Here is a 22,860-nt window from a genome sequence, read left to right as displayed (position 1 = left end):
TAGGGGCGAAAGACATGTGTCTGTATGTTTGTGTGTGTGTGTGTGTATGTGTGTGTGTATGAGAGAGAGAGGGGGGGGAGGGAGGGAGGGAGAAGGAGACAGAGACAGAGACAGACAGACAGACAGACACACACGCGCGCGCGGGGGTGGGGGGGTCAGTGTCAGGTAGTCTTCAATCGCTCTCCACCTTGTTTTGAGACAGGATCTCTCAATTGGCCTGGAACTTACCAATTGGTCTCGGCTGGCTGCCAGTAAGCCCCTGGAATCACCCCATCTCTGCACTGACGTGGGATTACAGACATGCACTATCATGCCCAGCTTTTAGCATGGGTGTCAGCATCTGGATTCAGGTCGTCCTGTTTGTGGATCAAGCACTTTGCCGACTGGGCCATCTCCTTGCTTGACACTACCTTAGCAAGTGATCAAGTTCAACGCCACCAGCAGGAGGCCCGCAGCCACAGTGTCACATACACCTAGACACTGCCATCTGAGGGCTCCCACTGAGCAGGACTCACTGCCTCTGTGCTAGTCCTGCTAAAACACGTGACTTCAGATTTTCATGAGAAAGCACCAAATAAAACACACTCTACAAAATAAATGAGGGATATTCTTCAAAGTATCGGTTATTAAAAAACAATCTAAGGCAGCAGTTCTCAACCGGTGGGTCGTGACCCCTTTTGGGGGGGCTGCCCATCAGATAATCTGCATATCAAATATTTACATTACAGCTCATAACAGCTGCAAAATTACAGGTATGAAGTAGCAATGAAGATAATGTTACAGCTGGGGGTCACCACAACATGAGAAAACTGTGCTAAAGGGTCACACAGCATAAGGAAGGTTGAGGACTATTGGGAAGGGCTGGAGAATGCCTTAGGGTGAACGCAGCTTGTTCTTGCAGAGCACCTGGGTTCAATTCCCAGCACCCACATAGTGGCTCACAACCATCCATAACTCCATTTACAGGAGATCTGACACCCTCTGTGACCTCTACTGCAGCAGGGATACACTTGGTGCACAGACCTACATGCAACCAAAATTCATACGCATAAAATAAGTCTTAAAAAAAATTAACTATCAGAGACTGGAAGGGATGAAGTAAATGTGACAGGCAAGTGTGATGTGGTGTCCTTGGTTGTCTCTTGAAGCCAAAAAGGGGGAATTATGGAAAATATTGATGAGATCCTAATAAAAGCATTATTGTCTAAGTTTTAAGGAATGACTGGCTCTCCCTTTAAATCAATAAAGAAAAACAGCAAAGGGGCTCAGGGGGCCTGGTCAGTACAATGCTGGCCACTCAAGCATGAAGGCTTGCATTTGCTCTCTAAACCAATTTAAAAAAAAAAAAAAGCCAGAAGCAGGCATGGGACTGTAACCCCTGTGTGAGGGAGACAGAGGCAGGAGGACCCCTTGGCTTGTTATCCAACCAGTCTAACTGAATTGCTAAGCTCAGGACCAGTGAGAGGCCCTGTTCACAAAATAAGGATGGGGATAGGTTGGGAAAGACACCTGACATCAACTACTGGGCTACAGGGTGGGGCGGGGAGAAACAACACAGAGACAGTAAGAGACATAGAAAGACACAGAAGAGAGAGAGAGAGAGAGGCAGGAGGCGCATGAAAAGAGCCCACAAACAGGACCTCGATTCCTCTCCATCTGCCATAGTCACTGCAAAGGCCTGGGCTCAAAGCACCCTTCAGTGCTCGGGGAAATGAAAAGTGGAGGCAGTGTATAAACCGGGGTACCTCATCCTGTCACTAGAGGCAAGACATAGGAAGACAGAAGACAGCGTGCACACTACTGATAGCTAGATTACCTAAAAATATCTTGGAATTCCTCCTTTTGGGTAAAGCGCCACCAGATGCTCCTCTTACCTTCTGGAAAGAAAACAGCAGGTTGTTAAAACACAAGACATAAAATAAACAGTTCAGTAACAAAGGGTGTGGCCCAGAGGTTCCCCCAGAATAAACAGCCAAGAGGAAAACTCTCCCTGGCTAGAGATACCTCCCGGATTAGCAGAAACTGGACCTCGACCCTTGCAGACAGGCGGAGGATTGTTCTCTTGGCCCTGGGGGTTGTTTTCATTGAGTTACAAAGGAAGGACAAACAGAGATGGAGATGAAGATGATTCTTGAACCTCAGTGGCCAGTGCTCCCTCCTGGGAGAGCTAGGGAAAGAAAAGGGAGTTGAGCCACCTGTTCCTTTGCCTACACAGGGATGCTCAGCCCTTGACCCTGGGTATGCACAACAGTAACTGTTCCAAGATGTAGTAACTATATGCACTCACTGACGTTCTCATCATCTGACAGCGCAAATCTATCCATCTGGACAGTTTTTGGAGGGCCACCAGAGCGCTAGCTGCCATGACATGCTTTATATGTGTCCCTCCAATGGTGGGAGTCCTCAGCAGCAGTGAGTGAGGGCCCATCAAATGGCTGGACGGTAGCAGTTGAGTATGAGTGTGACCATGTTCTTTCCCTTGGTCTATTTTCATACCCCATATCTTCTTGGCTATTGGAGAACACAGATTCCCCATAAGCAGGGTCCACCCCAGCACCTTTCCCCACAGCCACATGAGTCAAGGCCATGCTATGCACACTGTGCTGCTTTGTTTGCACGCATACTTGTCTTAGGAGTCCTAGGTCTATTTTCCCACATTTTATTATTTGATCCATGGGTCACTTGTCTCTAAAAACACTGTAGATTCTTTTCATTACAGATGCCCATGTTCTTCCAGCTCGATTTTATGATGGAAGAGGAAAATGAGAAAGAAGGTCTGCATGGAGACTAGCTGGAATACGTGTCTCTTCTAATGGTAGTTTCAACCCTTAGACTTGGACTAGAATACACCCTGGGGGTGGGGGGCGTGGGTGGGAGAACACCAGGACTCCCAACTAAAGACCACTGGCCCTGCTCCTATGGCAGGGCTCAAGCATCGAAACTCTCCCCCTAGCAAATAGCAGTGTGCCTTCTCCCAAAGAATTCACCAGCACACAGGGTAACTGAGTACAGACAGAAAGCACAACAGGCTATGAGATGTACACTGAGGGTAAGGGTGAGGGTTAGGGTTACGGTTAGGGTTAGGAGAAAATGGTTGGTTTATCTGGAGGTGGAGGTATGATCAAGACTGATCATATAAGAGCAACATTGGTCCTCAAATACAGAAGATACTTAGTAATGGGGTGGATCAGTGGATGAATGGGTGGGTGGGTGGATGGATGGATGGATGCATAGGCAGATGAATGGATATTTTTAACTTCAGAGAATATACAAGTGTAAGGGAAGTGGGGACAGAAGAAAAGAAAAAAACCCATCTGTGCAGAGAGCACACACATAGGCATTAAATCAGTACATTCCAGAAAGGAGACACAGTCGTGTGAAGAGTAATAACTTGGTGTAGTTAGGAAGGGTTGGAAAAAGCTACGGGGCCCAATCCTGAGCGCCCTGTAATTACACTGAAGAGTTTACACTATGTGCTGAAGACAGGTCAGATGCCAAAGGTGACAGGTCAGATGCCAAAGGTGACAGTGGTATATGTTTAGAAAGCTCACAGAGCAGTAGCATGGCCTGTGTAGGAGGGAAAACGATGTTTAAAGAAAGGGAGAGTATCCTTCCATTCCTCCCTCCCTCCTACTTTCCCCCTACTCCCCTCCCTATGACTATGAGTGAGGGGGACCTCTTCCCCCTGTATATGCTCATAGGGTATCAAGTCTCTTCTTGGTAACCTGCTATCCGTCCTCTGAGTGCCACCAGGTCTCCCCATCAAGGGGACATGATCAAATATAGGGCACCACAGTTCGTGTGAAAGTCAGACCCCACTCTCCACTCAACTGTGGAGAATGTCCTGTCCATTGGCTAGATCTGGGTAGGGGTTCGAAGTTTACTGCATGTATTGTCCTTGGCTGGTGCCGTAGTTTGAGCAGGACCCCTGGGCCCAGATCTGCCCATCATAATGTTCTTCTTGTAGGTTTCTAGGGCCCTCTGGATCCTTCTATTTCCCCATTCTCCCATGCTTCTCTCACCTAAAGTCCCAATAGGATGTCCTCCCCTCTGACCCACTTTCCTGAAAAGTGCAGACTTTCATGGGACATGATAGGATAACAATTGAGATGTAATATGAATAAATTAATAAAATATTTTTTAAAAGAAAATCTAATGAGGCATAATGAAACTATAAGTGCCATGCTGTCTCTATTGGACATGTTTTTGTAACTCCTAAAATCCACTTATCTGAACAAAGATTTTTCTTGTCCTTTTGAGTTTAGGGTGCCTTTTCCTAGAATTGAATTAGGAGAATTTGAAATTTCTGAGCTCAGGTTTCCATCCTGAGCAAAGCAAATTCACTCTCACAGCTTTGAATCAAAAAGTATTTTTTTTTAAAAAAATCTTAATATGACAAAAAAAAAAGTATAACGGGATGAATTATTTTAAATGCTTGTTCCTAGAACACAGTCATCACAGTCAATGTATATAATGTATATAAACATTCAACAGTCATCACAGTCAATGTATATAATGTATATAAACATTCAACAGTCATCACAGTCAATGTATATAATGTATATAAACATTCAACAGTCGTCACAGTCAATGTATATAATGTATATAAACATTCAACAGTCGTCACAGTCAATGTATATAATGTATATAAACATTCAACAGTCGTCACAGTCAATGTATATAATGTATATAAACATTCAACAGTCATCACAGTCAATGTATATAATGTATATAAACATTCAACAGTCATCACAGTCAATGTATATAATGTATATAAACATTCAACAGTCATCACAGTCAATGTATATAATGTATATAAACATTCAACAGTCGTCACAGTCAATGTATATAATGTATATAAACATTCAACAGTCGTCACAGTCAATGTATATAATGTATATAAACACTCAACAGTCGTCACAGTCAATGTATATAATGTATATAAACACTCAACAGTCGTCACAGTCAATGTATATAATGCATATAAACACTCAACAGTCGTCACAGTCAATGTATATAATGTATATAAACATTCAACAGTCGTCACAGTCAATGTATATAATGCATATAAACAGTCAACAGTCGTCACAGTCAATGTATATAATGTATATAAACAGTCAACAGTCATCACAGTCAATGTATATAATGTATATAAACATTCAGCAGTCATCACAGTCAATGTATATAATGTATATAAACATTCAGTCTTCCTACTCATATGACTTGCATAAGTACGATAGGAAAACATGGAAAATATTTTACAGAAGAGAATGATTTTCACAGGGGACAAAGAAATTATTAGCCTGTAAAACGTCTAAAGTTGCTCAGTGAAATAAAAGGATAATGCTTGGGGGCTGGAGAGATGGCTCAAGAGGTTAAGAGCACTCACTGACTGCTCTTCCTTAGGTCCTGAGTTCAATTCCCAGCCACCACATGGTGGCTCACAACCATCTATGATGTGATCTGATGCCATCTTCTGGCCTGCAGGTGCACATGCAGGAAGAGCACTGTATACATAATAAGTAAATAAATAAATAAATCTTTAAAAAAAATTTTTTTAAAATAGGATAGGGGGCTGGAGAGATGGCTAAGAGGTTAAGAGCACTGGCTGTTCTTCCAAAGGTCCTGAGTTCAATTCCCAGCAACCACATGGTGGCTCACAACCATCTTTAATGAGATCTGGTGCCCTCTTCTGGCCTGCAGGCACACATGGGGGCAGAGTACTGTTTAAATAATAAATAAATAAAATCTTTAAAAAAAAAAAAAAGGATAATTCTTTTGTAAAGAAAGAAAGAAAGGGAGAGTAATCAGCATGTTACAGGGCAGACACGGAGCACTAAGCACTGGCATCAGGGTTTGTGGGGTCAGGAGGGACTTGAGAGCTATGTGGGAAGGCCAGGTGACAAGACCTGGTTACCAGGAAGAGCCACAAGGAAAAGAGTCCCTCCCCCACCCAAACGTCTGGCTCTCTGGAACTCACAAGGAAGGGCAGTGCTGGCAGAGAGGATGCGGTGTGTACTCCAGCACACTGGACCTGAGGACCTTATGAGATGCTGAGAAGGAAAACAGAGGTCAGATTTGGATGGTCCAGTCCAGTTCTGGGAAACAATTTATTCGGAAGCCTTCACTCAGAACAGCCAACCAAAGGACATGGAGAACACATGAAGATGAGCATCGTCCGACAAAGAAGACAAGCTGGCCACGTAGCATCCTGGGGAAGGAGGTAAGTCGTGACAGAATGAAGGAAGGGCATGAGTTTAAAAGGCAGCCAGAAAAGAAAGAGGACAAGGAAGAATGATGCCAAAGAAAGGAAGGGGAGAAACAGTCTCAAATCTTCAAACACCTAGAATGTAAAGTGACCCCAGACCTAACGCGCATCCTGAGCCCACTGACGAGCCGGGTGCTTCTCTTTAGCAGCAGCAGTACTTGGTCAAACGCATGGTTAGGTCCTGAGTGCTGAAGGGAGACTGGGGAGAGAACGTGTTTAAGGAGACATCAGCAATGCAATTGGACCCATATTTGTCACCATGTACAAAACTCAAGTCCAAGTGAATTAAAGACCTCAACATAAAACCAGAGATACAAAATCAGTTAGAAGAAAAAGTGAGGAAGAACCTGGAACACATTAGCACAGGAGACAACTTCCTGAACAGAACACCAACAGCCCAGGCCTTAAGGTCAGCAATCAATATTGGGACCTCATGAGACTGAGAAGCTTCTGTAAGGCAGGAGACACTGTCAAGAGAACAAAGCGACAGCCCACAGACTGGGAAGAGATCTTCACCAACCCTACATCTGACAAAGGTCTAATATCCAAAATATATAAAGAACTCAAGAAACTAAACACCACCAAACCAAATAATCCAACTGAGAGATGGAGCTCAGAATTAAACAGAATTCTCAACAGAGGAACATCGAATGGCTGAGAAACACTTAAAGAAATGCTCAACGTCTTTAGTCATCAGAGAAATGCAAGCCAAAACAGCTTTGAGATTCCATCTTACACCCATCAGAATGGCCAAGATCAAAAATTCAAGCGACACCCGATGCTGGCGAGGATGTGGAGAAAGAGAAACACTCCTTCATTGCTGGTGGGAATGCAGTCTAGTGCAGCCACTTTGGAAAGCTATCTGGCATTATCTCAGAAAACTGGGAATAGGGCTTCCTCAAGACCCAGCTATTCCACTCCTTGGAATATACCCAGAAGATGCTCCAGCATACAACAGGGACATATGCTCAACCATGTTCATAGCAGCCTTATTCATAATAGCCAGAACATGGAAACAGCCTAAGTGTCCCTCAGTAGAAGAATGGATAAAGAAACTGTGGTACATTTACACTATGGAATACTACTCAGCTATTAAAAACAAGGAATTTCCGAAATTTGTGGACAAATGGATTGAACTAGAAATGATCATAATGAGTGAGTTCACCCAGAAGCAAAAAGACTCAAATAGTATATACTCACTTATATCTGGACACTAGGCCAAGGGGTATGTCTCATGAAAGTCTTCACTTACCAGGAAAATGGGATAGAGGTGAGGACATCCTAAGGTGGGAGAAATATAGGAGATAGGGAAATAGATGGATCCAGAGGGTCCTAGAAACCTACAAGAAGAACACTATGATGGGCAGATCTGGGCCCAGGGGTTCTGCTCGATCTATGGCATCAACCAAGGACAATATGTGCAGTCATCATCAAACCCCTACCCAGATCTAGCCAAGGAACAGAATATTCTCCACAGTTAAGTGGAGACTGGGGGACTGACTTTCACACGAACTCTGGTGCCCCTTATTTGGCCATGTCCCCTTGATGGGGAGGCCCGATGGCACTCAGAGGAAGGATAGCAGACTACCAAGAAGAAACTTGATACCCTAGCATCACATTCAAGGGGAGGAGGTCCCCTTCATTCACAGTCATAGGGAAGGGGGATGGGGTGAAAGCAGGAGGGAGGGAGGAATAGGAGGATGCACGGGATGGGATAGCAATTGAGATGTAATATGAATGATTTTATTTTTCAATTTAAAAAAACATAAAAAAGAAAGGAGGCATCAGCTGAAGATCACTAGCTAACTACAATGGGGTAGGGAGTCTGGGGGGGGGGGGGCATTCTGCTGAGTGTTCTGTTGAAAGACCAGAGGGAAGAAACCAAAGGGAAGTCAAACTAAACAGAGAAAGTTCCCCAGAGCACGGGGAATTGGGACCACAAAGATGGGAGTATGTAGCTTTCTGTCAGGATGCTGGGGGCGGGGGGGGGGGGCGTGCACAGCAGGAGGGATGAAATCCACAGGCAGACAGCTTCCCAAAAGTGAGAAATACACCCCATGCACTGCAGTCACAGGTCTCCAGACTCTGTAGAGTTCAGGTCTAAACACATGGACAGTACCAGCAGGAAGCCCTGAAGGAAGCTGGTGCTCCCCCCACCCCACCCCTGTGGCCACTCAGGGGAGCAGGAAAGGACACAGGACCTGACAGAAGGGTAGGGCTGGGAGTCTGGAACTGTGCTGCAGAGTTTTAGACACTGTGTCTCCTACCTCCTCTCCCCTCAAGGGCTCTTGTGTTCTAAGTTTGGTCCTTTGCATGGAATCAGGCAAAATGGTGAGAACTTTAAAAACTGGACTATCAGAAGGAAGTGTGGAGCCCCAGTCCCTCTGGTTTCCTGTTTCATCACACAGCTTCCGCACGTACATACTCTACCATCTACCAGCCTTCTACAGGGTCTTACCAGAACCTGTACAGTGCTTTTAGGATTTCCAGGCCCCAACCTATTAAGGTAAATAAATCTCTTTACTTTAGAAAGCAAGTTTGCCTCACAGTAGCGCAGAATAGACTAGTACCACCCCAAACCACACTGTGGTGGGAGAGTTCGAGCACATGGACACGGAAGCATCAGTGCAGCAGCAACTGGATAACATCTGGAGCATCGTTAAAGGCAAGGGTCAGTCAAGGAGACTGCTGCTGATACAGTGTTGTAAGCCATGAGTCATAAGAGGCGAGCTGAGCAAGTGACAGGCCTAGAGGCCTGGAGCCCAGAGAACAGCAGATCAAAATAGGAACACACGAGCGAAAGGGCAAGAAATGAACAGAGGTTGTCGCCAAAGTGTGGAATTGTCTAACTTAACAGCTTAGGCGCAGGATCACACGAACGAGGTCACCAGTAGTCCGCAGTGCCAGCAACACTCTGTAACCCTGAGCAAGTAAACTCACTGGGCCCCCGTCTTAATTTCACTTTACACTAAGACATGAAACTACCTGAATTTTATAAGAACTATCGAATTGTGTTCGCAGCCGTCGCCGTGCCACCGCCGCTCTCTAACGCCAGCGCCGCCTCTCGCTTGCCGAGCTCCAGTCGAGGGGGAAGGCGGGTAAGTAGGTGCCCTTACCATGGGTCATACAAAGCAGACTGCCCGCAAATCCACCGGTGGCAAAGCACCCAGGAAACAACTGGCTACAAAAGCCACTCGCAAGAGTGCGCCCTCTACTGGAGGGGTGAAGAAACCTCATCGTTACAGGCCTGGTACTGTGGCACTCCATGAAATCAGACGCTATCAGAAGTCCACTGAACTTCTCCTTCGCAAGCTCCCCTTCCAGCGTCTGGTGCGAGAAATTGCTCAGGACTTCAAAACAGATCTGCGCTTCCAGAGTGCAGCTATTGGTGCTTTGCAGGAGGCAAGTGAGGCCTATCTGGTTGGCCTTTTTGAAGACACCAACCTGTGTGCTATCCATGCCAAACGTGTAACAATTATGCCAAAAGATATCCAGCTAGCACGCCGCATACACGGAGAACGTGCTTAAGAGTCCACTATGAGGGGAAACAGTTCATTCTCAAAAAAAAAATTTTTTTTCCTCTTCCTATTATCAGTAGTTCTGAATGTTAGATATTTTTTCCATGGGGTCAAAAGGTACCTAAGTATACGATTGCGAGTGGAAAAATAGGGGACAGAAATCAGGTATTGGCAGTTTTCCATTTTCATTTGTGTGTGAATTTTTAATATAAATGCAAGATGTAAAGCATTAATGCAAGCAAAATGTTTCAGTGAACACATTTCAACAGTTCAACTTTATAACAATTATAAATAAACCTGTTAAAATTAAAAAAAAAAAAAAAAAGAACTATCCCAGATCCCAACAGAACAAACATGTAAGGCACACGCTATCAGGACAAAAGCAAGTGATTTCAATGCCCACCTTTGAAACTGTGACTTCTTAGGTAGGGTACCATGAGAAGTTAAGTATAACTCAAGTCAGAATTGACTATTTAGAAGATCCAAGACAGTTTATAAATCATTAGAACTACGTAAGATGGATATTTGAAAAACTAACAATATCAACAATCAAATAAATTTCAATAAAATAAAATAAAAGCAGTAACAAAAGTAAGGGGCCAGAGATGGCTCGGTGAGTAAAAACATTTGCCATGCGAGCCTAATGACCTGAGTTTAATTCCAGAAACACACAGTAGGAAAAACCTGACTTTTAAAAGTTGTCCTCTGGCCTACACTGAACACACACACACCTGGGTGGTTTGAATGAATATGGCCGCCGTAGGCTCCTACATTGGAATGTTTGGCCCTATGGAGCTGTTTTGGGAAGGGATGGGAAATGTGACCTTGTTGGAGGAAGTGGGTCACCAGGAATGGACTGCCCAGTCTCTCTTCTCTCCTCTCTTCCTCTCTCTCTCTCTCTCTCTCTCTCTCTCTCTCTCTCTCTCTCTCTCTCTCCCCCTCCCCCATCTCCCTCCCCTCCCTCTTTCCCTCTCTGTGCCTCTCCTCCATCTTCCTCCCCCTTTCCCTCTCTGTGCCCCTCCCCATCTTCCTCCCCCTTTCCCTCTCTGTGCCCCTCCCCCACCTCCCTTTCCCTCTCTGTGCCCCTCCCTTCCCCTCCCTCTTTCTCTCTCTGCCTTATGCTTGTGGATCAGATGTAAGCTCTAATCACAGCAATAGAACAGAAGCTAAGATAATACTCAACGATAATCATAATTTTCCAAATGACTGATAAATACAAAAGAAAATATTCAATCATCACAGAATGAAATGCCAAATATTTTTATGTCGCTTTACAACCATTATACCAGCAAAGATTGAAAGTCTGACCAAGTAATGGTGAGAGTGTGAACAAACAAGACATTCCTCACCACACAGACAGGAAGACACTCTGACACTCACACACTGGGGAGAATTAGCCTTCTCCTGACAAAACTGAAGGTTGGCACCCACAAGCTAGTGGGATCACTAGGTAAGCTTCTTACAGAAATCTTTCTACAAGGGTTTCTGTAGAAAATGCACTAAAATGTCCACAGTCATATTGTTTGTCGTAGCAAAGAACAGATGCCGTCGAAATGTTCAGCTGTGGGAGAAGGAAGGAATGGACACATAGTCCCAGGAGAGAGCACGAAATATCTCTCAATAAATGTGAAGTAACTAAATCCACATGCACGTCAGCACGGCGGGATTCCAGGACAGCTGGTGAGGCGCTCTTGGGAGCCATGAGAGACTGTGACAGCATGCATCCATATCTTTACAATGCAAGGTCACACTACATATCATCCATACAGACATGCAGATATAATGATATGCATGACAATAAGAAGGAGAATGAGTGATGGTCACTTCAGGGGAATGAAGGGCTCCAAGGGGACCTGAGGATGCGGCTTCACTGACAGTGCTTGTCTGGAATGCACAAAGCCCTGAGGTCAATCCCCAGCACTACAGAAACTGGCCTGGTAGCATACACCTGTAATCCCAGAATTTAGGGTGGGTCAACCAAAACTAAGGGTACATAGAAACCCACTAGTTAGTAATCCAACTTCAAAATATAACTTTAAAAAGAGTTCAAAGAGAATTACTATGCATGGGAGGAGAATGCTGCTCCTAAGAGACATGAATTATTAAATGGAACGTTGAGGGCCCCAGAGGACAGCACAGACTACTGTCACTGCCCTTAGGCACGCACCATAACTGCGTGGTAAGAGTCTGCTGCTGAATACACCACACATCTGGCTACAGGACACAGAGGAAGCTATCTCAAACAGATGAAGAACTATCCTCTCCACTGACTAGATTTCACAGCTCCTAGACAAGCTTCTGAGAGAGAAAGGAAGTTATTGGTCTTATTGAGTGCTAGATCCTGTGTGAAGGAACATCGGCCTGCCAGGCAAGATATACTATTGGTGCAATAGTGGCATGACTGTACAGGGTGGCTAACTGGTGCTGGTTGGATTTGAGGCCTGCTCCGTAGGGGTGAAATCCATGCCTGACACTATAACCCTAGTTGGAAGTCCATGGCTAGGTAGGCCATAAGCCCTAAGGTAGAGCCTGCTGTTATTACTCCGCTAAGGGGTCATGTTGTCATTGCTTTCTAAACATTTATGTTGATATGAAGCCCTAGACTGCTCTCAACCTTGGTCAAAGAAACGTCTTTCTGCAGTGGGCAGCTATTCAGTGCTGGGATCCTGGACCAGCCCAAGTGCTAAGACTTGCTCAATCCTAAGTGGGGCATCTTTCCCAACCCATCACCACCAAGGCTGAGGGAACACTGTGGAAGAAGAGAAAGAATGGAGAGTGGGAAGGAGCGCCATGACTCAACATGGCTCTTGCACTCATCTGCTCATAGCAGAGTGAGTGCCTGCACGAGACCTCCACAAGATCAAGCCAGCCTAAGTCCCAGCATAGGAGAAGTGCGCGCTCTCCTCTGGCCCCATCACTCCCTGAGGAGCTACCAGCAATTGACAGCACCTAGAGGGGGAGAGTTGTTCTTCTTCAACTGTGTGGCCCCTGCTAGAGTCCCATGCTCCAGAGGATGGTCGCCCACCCATGCATATGTGGGTCGCATTAATTGGACTCAGGGTTATCAAGCGATGGAACATTAGTTATAGGAAGGGACATGTTGGGGGCACCTTAAGAATGTAAGTTGGAGCCGGGCAGTGGTGGCGCACACCTTTAATCCCAGCACTCGGGAGGCAGAGGCAGGCGGATCGCTGTGAGTTCGAGGCCAGCCTGGTCTATAAAGTGAGTCCAGGATGGCCAAGGCTACACAGAGAGACCCTGTCTCGAAAAAAAAAAAAAAAGAATGTAAGTTGGAGGAAGAAAGGGGGTGGCTGTCATCATGTACTTTTTAATATATAAATGTATAAAATTCTCAAGAATAAAGAAAAAATGTAATGTTTTAAAGAAACAAAGGGATATGAATTTTCAAGTCTGTTCTTTCACGTAAGGAAAACACTGGGATACATTAGTTTTGTAGCTCTTATATTTTGAAACTTAAAGTTACTTTTTCCAATCAATCAACCACATCGCTTCTTAATTCCAACCAGTGGCCTAGAAGAAGGAAAATAAAAGTGGCTAAGGTAAGGACTAGGGTGGGAGGGAACCTCTGAGTGTCTACAGACTGCTGCGGTTTCCTGTCATTAGGGAGAACGGTGAGTTCTGAGAGTGCAGTACCATCCATCTCCTGTGGTGAGCACATAGGAACTCTCTCCAAACACCCGTCTCACCTCTCGCACGTGCCTTTTCAGGTGCATGTACACGCTCTGTCCAGTTTTTCGAAAATGTCTTTCAACGTGTTCTCGTCCAAAGGCCAAAAATGTATTCATGCACACATACAGTCCACCTTCAGAGTTCTAGAAGAAAGAGACAGGGTACAAAGTTACCAAGGACGCCTGGCCAAGTCATCAAGATACAGACAGCCGGAAGAGGAAGTAAAAGGTAAGGGTCAACCTCCCCCAAGGGCTACAGCGACTCTTGCTTGACCTCGAATGGATTCTCACACACACACCCAGCAGAGCTCCATGCTTACTGAGGGCAGGCTACTCTCACTCCCAGGCAAGATACTCCAGGCCCTAGAAACAGTGTCTGATAGTTCACGTCAAGCAAGGGAAGGGACACCGAGGAGCTGTGTACCTGCTATGCGTCATGAAGTGCATCTCAGCTTGTAGTTTGAGTGGACCTTCTGTGTTCGTCAAGAGTTTCCAGGGGAAATCGCTAAGGGGAGAAACCCACCCTGACCATGGGCTACAGTGGCCAATAGGCTGAAATAAGTGGAGGAGAAGGAGGCCTGTAACCCAGGCATTCTCTCTCTGCTTCTGCATGCAGTGAGGTGAGCAACGTTGCTCTGCCTCACACAGCCTCACCAGAGACCACAGCAGTGGAGCTGACTAAGAGCACTGAATTTATGAGCCAGAATAAAACCTTCCTCCCCCATTAAACTTTCCCTCAGGTGTTTTCCCAGAGACAGAATGACTAACAGACATGCCTGGTATGCAGGCTGAGAGCATAGGTAACAACTGCTTTTACCAACCACTTTCAAGTTACCAACTCTGTTTCATAGTTTAAAAAAACTGATCACAGCCGGGCATGGTGGTGCACACCTTTAATACCAGCACTCAGGAGGCAGAGGTAGGTGGATTGCTGTGAGTTCGAGGCCAGGCTGGTCTACGAAGAGAGTCTAGGGCAGGCAAGGCTACACAGAGAAACCCGGTGTCAAAAGACAGAAAACAAACAAACAAAGGGGGAAAAAAACTAACCACAAGTCACTTTCTCAAGTATATACAGCCTGGAAGTTGCAGGGTTAGAGTCCAGTCTGTTTCTCCTTTTGTCTCTCCCGCCACATTTCAAAGCGCATGAGGTTGTTTCATTAGGACGAAGCCAAGGTTTATGCTCACACTCCGGGTGCTTGATTCTGTGTCAGGTTCATCTCTTTCCCTAACATGATTCTGGATACTTAATCTAGAAAATTACCCAGCCTCCCTTCAAAGGAAGTGGAGCCTATCAGAGCCCTACTAGTCTCACTCCTCCAGAAAAACATGAAAGGGGATGCAACAGGCACCCCGACACACACACAGTAAAAACACCCAGACGTGAAAGGAAAGGAAAGGAAAGGAAACCAAGCCTGAGCCAACACCTATCAAGATGCCTTAGACTATAGTCAGGTGCAGTGAGTAAACTGTGAGGCCTGCAGGAAAGACAGTGAGGCAGGAGGGCCACAAGCTTGAGCCAGCCTGGGCTACAGAGTGAGCTCAAAGGAAGGGAGGGAGGAAGGGAAAGAGAGACAGAGGGAAGAAGGGGGAAAGTCTTTACCTAAAGATAACATTCTCTTGATCAGTACATTAGAGGTGCTGCAAATGATTTTAAGTAAACAGGTTCTCTAGCATAGTTGAAGTCACAGGAGATACATAAAGATACATAGATAGAACATAAATATACATATATATATATATATATATATATATATATATATATATATACATATATATATATATAAAATATCTATAAGAGCCATTACTTATTAAATGAAGCACCATATATTGTGACGGGGGGCGGGGGGAACAGTTCCATTTTCTCTCAATAAAATGTAAGTTCCATTACAGAATTTGAACCTGAAGCCGTGCAGGGGAGCTAAGGGGTACATGGAATTTGTAATAGAGGTCATGAACTAGGCAGCTCTGTGCTTGACGGGGTACCCGAGAGGTCTTGGGTTCCATGTTCTCTGAAAACAAGGTGTGATGGCTGTTCGACAACCAGTATCTGAAATGAACTACAATCCAGAAATGGAGGGGCACACCTCTGAGAGATTTTTCTGCTTGGTTTGAAATGGGTGAATCCACTTCTCGTCTGGAGCTTTGAGGTAGGAAGACACACACCTTTGATGCAGACCTGGAGGGGGGAAGACACACCTTTAATATGGGCCTGGGAGTCCATATAAGGACATAGAAGAAGGAAGCGTTCACTCCACCTGCTACCACGCCCATTCCTTCACTGGTGTTGGAGTCTACTTCTTTGGGATTCCAGCATAAACAGAAGGCCAGTTAGTCCTAGCTAGACAGTGTCTCATGTCTCTAATTCCAGCACTCGGGAAGCTAAGGAACATAAATAGCCTGCCTCAGTTTAACACTTAAGCTACAGTCAGCTTCAGGGCAGTACGAGATACAAAGTAATACTCCATATGTCCTGGCTGGGTTTTTTTTTTTTTTTTTTTTTTTTTTTTTTTTTATCAACTCGACATTATCTAGAGTTATCTGGGAAAAGGAGCCTCCATTGAGGAAAAGCCTTTGTCCAGATTTCCTGAGGGAAAATCTGTGGAGTATTGGTTGTTCTTCTTCTTCTTCCTCTTTATTTTTTGATTAATGATTGATGTGGGAGGGCCCAGCATGTTTTGAGTAGTGCCATTCCTGGGCAGGTGGTCCTGACTTGTATAAATAAGAATGCAGGCCGAGCAGGTCATGAGGAGCACACGAGTGACCAGCGCTCCTTCGTGGCCTCTGCCTCAGTTCCTGCCTCCTGGTTCCTGTGTTGAGTTTCTTCCATGACTTCCCTCAATGATGGATTATGATGGGAGTGTAAGATGACATAAACCCTTTCCTCCCCAAGTTGCTTTTGGTCACGAGACAGGTATTAGTTCCGAGGCATGGGATGTGACTGTAAAAGACCACTGTGGGAAGGGTTGTGGAAGAACTTTGGAGTTTTGTGCTGGAAAATCCCCAGGAGCCACATACAAACTGGTGCATTACATTCATCTGTCATCCCAGTGTTACCTCGGGGAGATGTGTTGCTATAAAGAAAGAAAATCCCAATCATTCAATTTCACTAATAAAGACCCAGGAGCCAAATACTGAGGTGAAAACCTGCTAGCTCAGACAGGCAGAGAAAGGCCCCAGCTGACCTTCCTGCTCAGCTCACATCCCTGAAGGAAAAAGCTCTTTCTCCTTCTCCACACTGTCGTAAATACCCTCAGCTCAATGTACTTGCTTTCTATTTACTCCCTGTCAGCTGATTTCTTGCCCCGACTCTTGACCTAGGATTAACTTTATTAAATCCTGCACTTGGAGAAAAGGTGTGTGCTAGGGCTGAGTCACACCGCAACTATTTGTTCACAATAAACAGAAAGCTCTAGGATCAAAGACTAAGACATATCACAATTAGAAACAGGTTTTTGTAGTTCACAATCTTGGGGTTCACAATGGGATCAAATATCCTGCAACAGAGATGAGAGACAGAGACAGGAGGGGCCAAAGATGCTCTCAGGCCAGATAGCCTGGCAAGCAGCAGTGAACATCAAAAGGGAGACCCTACCTCAGTCGAGATGGAAAGTGAAAACAGACACCAAAGGTCATCCTATACACACACACACAGAGAGAGAGAGAGAGAGAGAGAGAGAGGTGTGCTGTTAAAACACACTGCAGGGAATGGAGAGATGGCTTAGCAGGAAGATGTAAGGTATTATTAATAAAGTTCACAGCTACACAAGAGCAAAGCTGACACATCACAACACACTGAAGTTCAACTCAGTAACAGTTTTTCAAAGATGATTTGGAAAGCCAGGTATGGTGGCTCATCCCTGTAATCCCAACACTTGGGGAGGCAGAGACAGACAGATCTCTGTGAGTTTGAGGCCAGCCCTGATCTACAAAGTGAGTCCAGGACAGCAAGGGCTACACAGAGAAACTGTCTCGGAAAAAAAAAAAAATCTATCTTTCAAATCTCCTTTGCATTGGAGAGATAGCTCAGAGTTTAAGAGCACTGACTGTTCTTCCAAAGGTCCTGAGTTCAATTCCTAGTAACCACATGGTGGCTCATAACCATCTATAGTGAGATGTGCAGGCACACATTCAGTCAGAACATGGTATATATAATAAGTAAATAAGTCTTTAAGAAAAGAAAGAAAGAAAGAAATGTAGCTTTAAAAAAAAAGATAATTTGGGCTTTGCAGGGAAATGGGACTTTGTCATTTTTAGAGACAGGGTCTCATTATGTAGCCCAACTTGTCTCTACACTAATCATGTAACTGGCTGGCTTTGAGCTACACATGTGCATTACCACACTAAGCATCTTGGTAGTTAATGTATTTAAAAAAAACAAAACAAAACAAAACAAAACTTCTCACAACCTCCTGAAATAAAGGGTATTAAAACGATCCAAGGCCCGTGAGAGGGCTCAGCAGTTAAAGGTCCTCTCTGTCCGCTGCAAGCTGCATGGACAAGCGCCCTCCTTCCCTTTCCAAAGTTGGCATTTGCATATTATGGGACAAATAACAGTAACTGTGGTCCTTCTGGCTGTCCTCACACACACACAGTCACACACGACAGAACGCTCAGAGCTCTATGATGAATTTACCTGACGTCTTCTCCCACACCGAGTCAAACACAGCAGAAGCAGTGTCAAATGCCCTTGTAATGCCTTTCAGTATGTGCATGATGTACACGGCCGTCACTCTCACTTTGTATTAGCCTACAAGCTATTCAAAAGTACCAACAAGGACAACGTGACCCCTTTTCCATTGTCTGCCATTTAACACAATGACAAAGATTCCCACACAAAGGTCAAGGTTACATGTCTCAAAGACACGTGTGAACGAGTCAACAGACATTTCAAATAAAAATACTCCATACTGTCAATCAGCAGGAATTGGGAGAACTCTGTCCACGAGGGCGTTTTCTTGGAGACCAGCCTCTCTGGCAGGCAGAAAAGTAGAATGTGCCTGTCTATGTGAGTGACAACTCAGAAAGCTGGGGACACCTCCAGCATCTCCCATAGCAAACAAGTAGTCACCATCATAATGAACATGAGTCAGCCTAGGGCCACAGCCAAGATGGCGGCTGGCCCACACCCCATTACACTAGGAAGACAAAGGACAGGGGCACAGCATCTTCTAGCAACGGCTTCAAAATAAAAGTAAAGGGAAAAGATTAACTAAATCACCTTCTTGGAATCATGGGATGAAGTAACACTCACTCATGACCCATCCTTTGAAATGTCAGCCATCAAAGCAGATTTGAGAATGCGGGGCGTGGTGGCGCAGGCCTTAAATCCCAGCACTGGGAAGGCAGAGGCAGGCGGATCTTTGTGAGTTTGAGGCCAGCCTGGTCTACAAAGGGAGTCCAGGGCAGCCAGGACGACAGAGAACCTGTCTCAAAAACAAACAAACAAACAAACAAACTTAAGAACAAAAACTGAGGGAATACACATACACTGAAAAGGCACACGCCTGTAATTCCAGCACTCAGGAGGCTAAGACACGATGATTGACAGTTCAAGGGTGGCCTGGAATGCATAGGAAGATCTTACCTCCAAAAAAAAAGTAGATAACCAAACTGCATGTATATATATAATAACATAGCCAACATACATCCTCTGGTGTGTGGCACTGTCTTCATGTGAGAGAAGGACAGTGTGGGATTATTTTCTTCACATCCTTTTGCCTGTGAAAGGACTTGGACCCACATCAGTACACATGTGCAAGTGCATGGGGGGGGGGTGCCTATGCATGTCTGCACATGTGCATGTGAAGACCAGAGATCAACCTTGGATGTAGCTCTTTAGGTACTGCCTTCCTTGTTTTGTTGAGAAAGGGCCTCTCATGAGCCTGAACTCAGCAAGTAGGCATCAAAGGCTGTGTCTATCAAGCCCAGGGATCCACCTGCCTTTGCTCACCAGGGCTGGGTTACAAGCGCATGCCACCACTTTTGGATTTTGCTAATATGAGTCCTGAGGTCCAAACTCAGGTCTTTGATTGGTCTATCTCTTCAGCCCTCTTGGAATTCTTTACCTGTTACTCAGGAACATAGATTTGTTCCTTGATTTAAAATGAATAGAAGATGTGATTGGAAAAATGGCTCAACAGTTGAGACCACTTGCTGTTCTTTCAGAGGACCTGGATGTGGTTCCCAGAATGCACACAGGGTGGCTCACAGCCTCCTATAACTCCAACTTGGAGGCGGGGGGGGGGGGGGCCAAACGCCCTCTTCTGGCGTCTATGGGCACCTGCATCCACATATGCGCACACACAAGAATGATGCCAGACCAAGCGAGCACAGATGGATAAACAGCCCAACTAGAGGTGCCGCAAGCCAACCTCTGATCTGCAAAGCCCTTTAAAGTACAAAAGAGCCAACAGGATGTAACTCAGTGTTGGCACAGCACCGCACGTAATCCCAGGCAGAGGCAAGATCAAAAGTTCAAGATCATCCCCAGCTACTTAAGGATCCTGTCTCAAAAACAAAGGAATAAAAGAAAACAGAGCTGAAGAAAGCCAGGGTACTAAAGGAATTTGAGACTGGAGGGGACAATAGAAGAGGAGGAAGGGCCTTCATTCGCCAGCCCTGGAGGCCCCACTAACAAGAGAAGTGCTGTCTTTCCCCTTCGTTAGAAATAAAAGCCACTGGGGAGTCAGATACTTTTTTCTCATATATAAAACTGTGTCCCCACTCTGGGTGTTCTGAACAATAAGGACACTGTCACCAACAGCAGCTGGGGAGCAGGTGATGGCACAGAGCACAAAGGGGAGTTACTAGGATGTTCACAGGACAACGGCTGATGACAGCCATGGCTGGCTGAAGACATGGAGCTCAGCACTGTCACCAATGCTAAAGTAAATCTAAAACCCAAATGTGTAACTCACAGGTTTTAAAAAAAGGGAACCGGGAAGCCACGCCATTAATAATAAAACCTTTCCTAGTTGTCTCTTAGCTTAACTTTATTTGTTTACATTTTAATAGTATTTTATTAGTTCTTTGAGACTTTCATATGATGTATTTTGATCATGTTGACCTCTGCCCTCATCTTTCTACCCACCAAATTTAGGATTTTCTTCTCCGTTCTCCACCCCACCCAGTTAATATTGCCCAACTAGGCTTAGGAGGTGACTGCCCTACAGTGTCATCATCCTAGCATGTCATTAAAGAGAGATGCCCCTTCCTGTCCTGGCAGCTACAAAATGCCAAAAGCTCGGTGGCAGCGACGGGATTCCGCCCACCTCCTCCTCTGCACACTGCACTGTGTCCAGCTTCAGTTCTCACGGGTTTTGGGCACCGTGTCACAACTGCAGTGAAGTCATTTGTGCAGCTGCCCTGCTGTGTCCAGAAAACACCATTTTCATTGAAGTTATCCGCCACCTCTGTTTCCATAGCCATGAAAAATCCCTGAGCGCTGATGAAGGGCTGTGAGATGTACGCCTCCTGTCGAGCTGAGTGCTCCACAGTCTCTTCTTTTCTGCATGTTGACCAGTTAAGGGTCTCTGTGTTCACTGGCATCTACTGCAAGCAGTTCCTCCGATGAGGGCTGAGAAATTCAGTTTTTATAGCAGTAAATCCTTAGAACTCATTCGTAGTTAATACTGGGTCCACTTAACATAATAATAGTATTAGGGCCTCACCCAAAGGACCTATGACCTATCTAGCCACAAATTCTTGGTTGTGTTTACACTGTCAGGTATAGATTTCATCTCGTGATGCAGGCCTAAGAACCAATCAGGCAGTAGCTGGTTACTCCCATAACATCTGTCCCACTATTGCATCAGTGGGCAAATCTTATCAAGCCGGTCATTACTGTAACTTGGGGGCCTCAAAACTGGATAAAAATCGATGATTACTTTTCTCTTCCGGTTGTATACATAGCACCTAGTTTTAGCACTATGAGCGCTGGCCCGGAGGGAAGCTTCTAGGTGAGTACCAACTTGACTCCTCCATTTTCTGTTACTCAAGTATGCACTGTCTTAATCAATAGGGTCCCAAAGTTCAAAAAGAGATAACACACTCCTGGTACTGAGGCTTTTATTTGTTAGCTAGTAGTATCTACTTGAAGTATAGTCTCCCCCCCAACCCCATTATAGGGTAACTCCATTAAAACACACACACACACACACACGAGAAAGAGACAGAGAGACAGAGACAGACAGAGACAGAAAGACACAGACCAAAGATCATGGCCCCAAAGGTTCATATATCCGAATGCTTAGGAAGTACCATGATTTGAAAAGATTAAGAAGTGTGGCTTTTCGGTGGATGAGGAGGAGCTCAGACCTACTTCGACTTGATGTACTGAGGTGGGTTAGTGGGGAGGGGGCTCCCCTTTTCTGAGGACAAGGGGAGGAGGGATGGGGGAAGAAGACTGGGAGACAGGGACAGGATGGAGAGGAGGGAGGGGGCTACGATTGGGATGTAAAGTGAACATATAAATTAAAAATAAATGTTTAAGAGAGGTGTGGCCTTGTTTGGGGTAGGTGTGTCAGTGGGGGTGGGCTTTGCCATTTCAAAAGCTCATGCCAGGCCCAGTGTCCCTGTCTTCCTGATGCCTGTGGACCCAACTTCTCCTGCACCATGTCTGTCTTACATGCCGCCATGCTTCCTGCCATGATGATAATGCACTAAACCTCTGAAACTGTAAGCCAGCCCCAATTAAATACTTTCCTTTGTAAGAACTGTCTTGGTCATGGTGTCTCTTCACAGCAACAGAACACTGACTGAGACAGGTTTATGCAGAACCAGTGTTTGACAGGCAGCAGGATAACACAGGTCCAAGGCTGGGGACCCCAATGGCCCATAAACGTGCAGGAATGAAGGCCCTACCGAGGTCACATGGCTACTAAGAGTAGGGGCTAGACTGAACCGAGGCTAGCCTGCCCCCCAAAGCTGCCTAGTTTATCTAAGAAGCAGATGTCATTTTGCCGGCAGGAGCCGGGTGGGCGGCTGTCGGCAAGCACAGCGGTCGCTGCCAGGGCTTGCCAAAAAAAAAAAAAAAAAAAAAAAGAGCAGCTTTTCCTACTCAGCTGTTATATTCGAGGCAGAAGGGGCAGGGCAGGGACAGCCACCCACCCGACTGGAGTGAGGGGCCCATGCCAGGCATTCTGCCTAACTTTTCTGTATAGAGAGGTGTGCCCTCCTGCAAGGTGGCCACTCCTGGCTGAACTCACCCTATCCAGGCAATTTCCAAGAACCCAAGGACTGAGCTGGAATTTGATGCTCAATTACCAAGGGATTGGCTGGCGATCCCCTCGGATCTTTCTGCCATCATCAGCTATGTCCAGAAATCAAAGGGGGCTGTGGAGAGAGAATCCTCAGAACCTGCACTCGCTGAGGCCCGCCACAAAGC

The 22,860-nt window shown here is 45.5% G+C and overlaps 2 protein-coding genes across 3 annotated transcripts in view; one reads left to right on the top strand and one right to left on the bottom strand.

The window, feature by feature from the left end:
- The window catches only part of Usp13 (ubiquitin specific peptidase 13), a 105,557-nt gene that overhangs the window by 71,797 nt on the left and 10,900 nt on the right, over nt 1–22,860 (bottom strand). The window contains exons 2-3 of one of the 2 annotated variants that reach the window (XM_051157044.1): nt 13,494–13,619; nt 1,817–1,874 (exon numbers count right to left, since the gene is read on the bottom strand). In XM_051157044.1, the coding sequence (XP_051013001.1) occupies nt 1,817–1,874; nt 13,494–13,619 (184 nt within the window). Of the gene's footprint in view, nt 1–1,816; nt 1,878–13,493; nt 13,620–22,860 lie in introns of both variants that reach the window. The other variant, XM_051157043.1, reaches the window with a different exon arrangement.
- On the top strand, nt 9,386–10,088 carry LOC127199160 (histone H3.3C-like). The gene has a single exon (XM_051157046.1). The coding sequence runs from the start codon at nt 9,386–9,388 to the stop codon at nt 9,794–9,796; it is 411 nt and encodes a 136-aa protein (XP_051013003.1). The 3' UTR covers nt 9,797–10,088.

This window comes from Acomys russatus, chromosome 15, assembly GCF_903995435.1.
Source record: "Acomys russatus chromosome 15, mAcoRus1.1, whole genome shotgun sequence".
Classification (NCBI taxonomy): domain Eukaryota; kingdom Metazoa; phylum Chordata; class Mammalia; order Rodentia; family Muridae; genus Acomys; species Acomys russatus.
The sequence above is the reverse complement of the archived record's forward strand: the minus strand, read 5'-3'. Positions and strand labels throughout refer to the sequence as shown.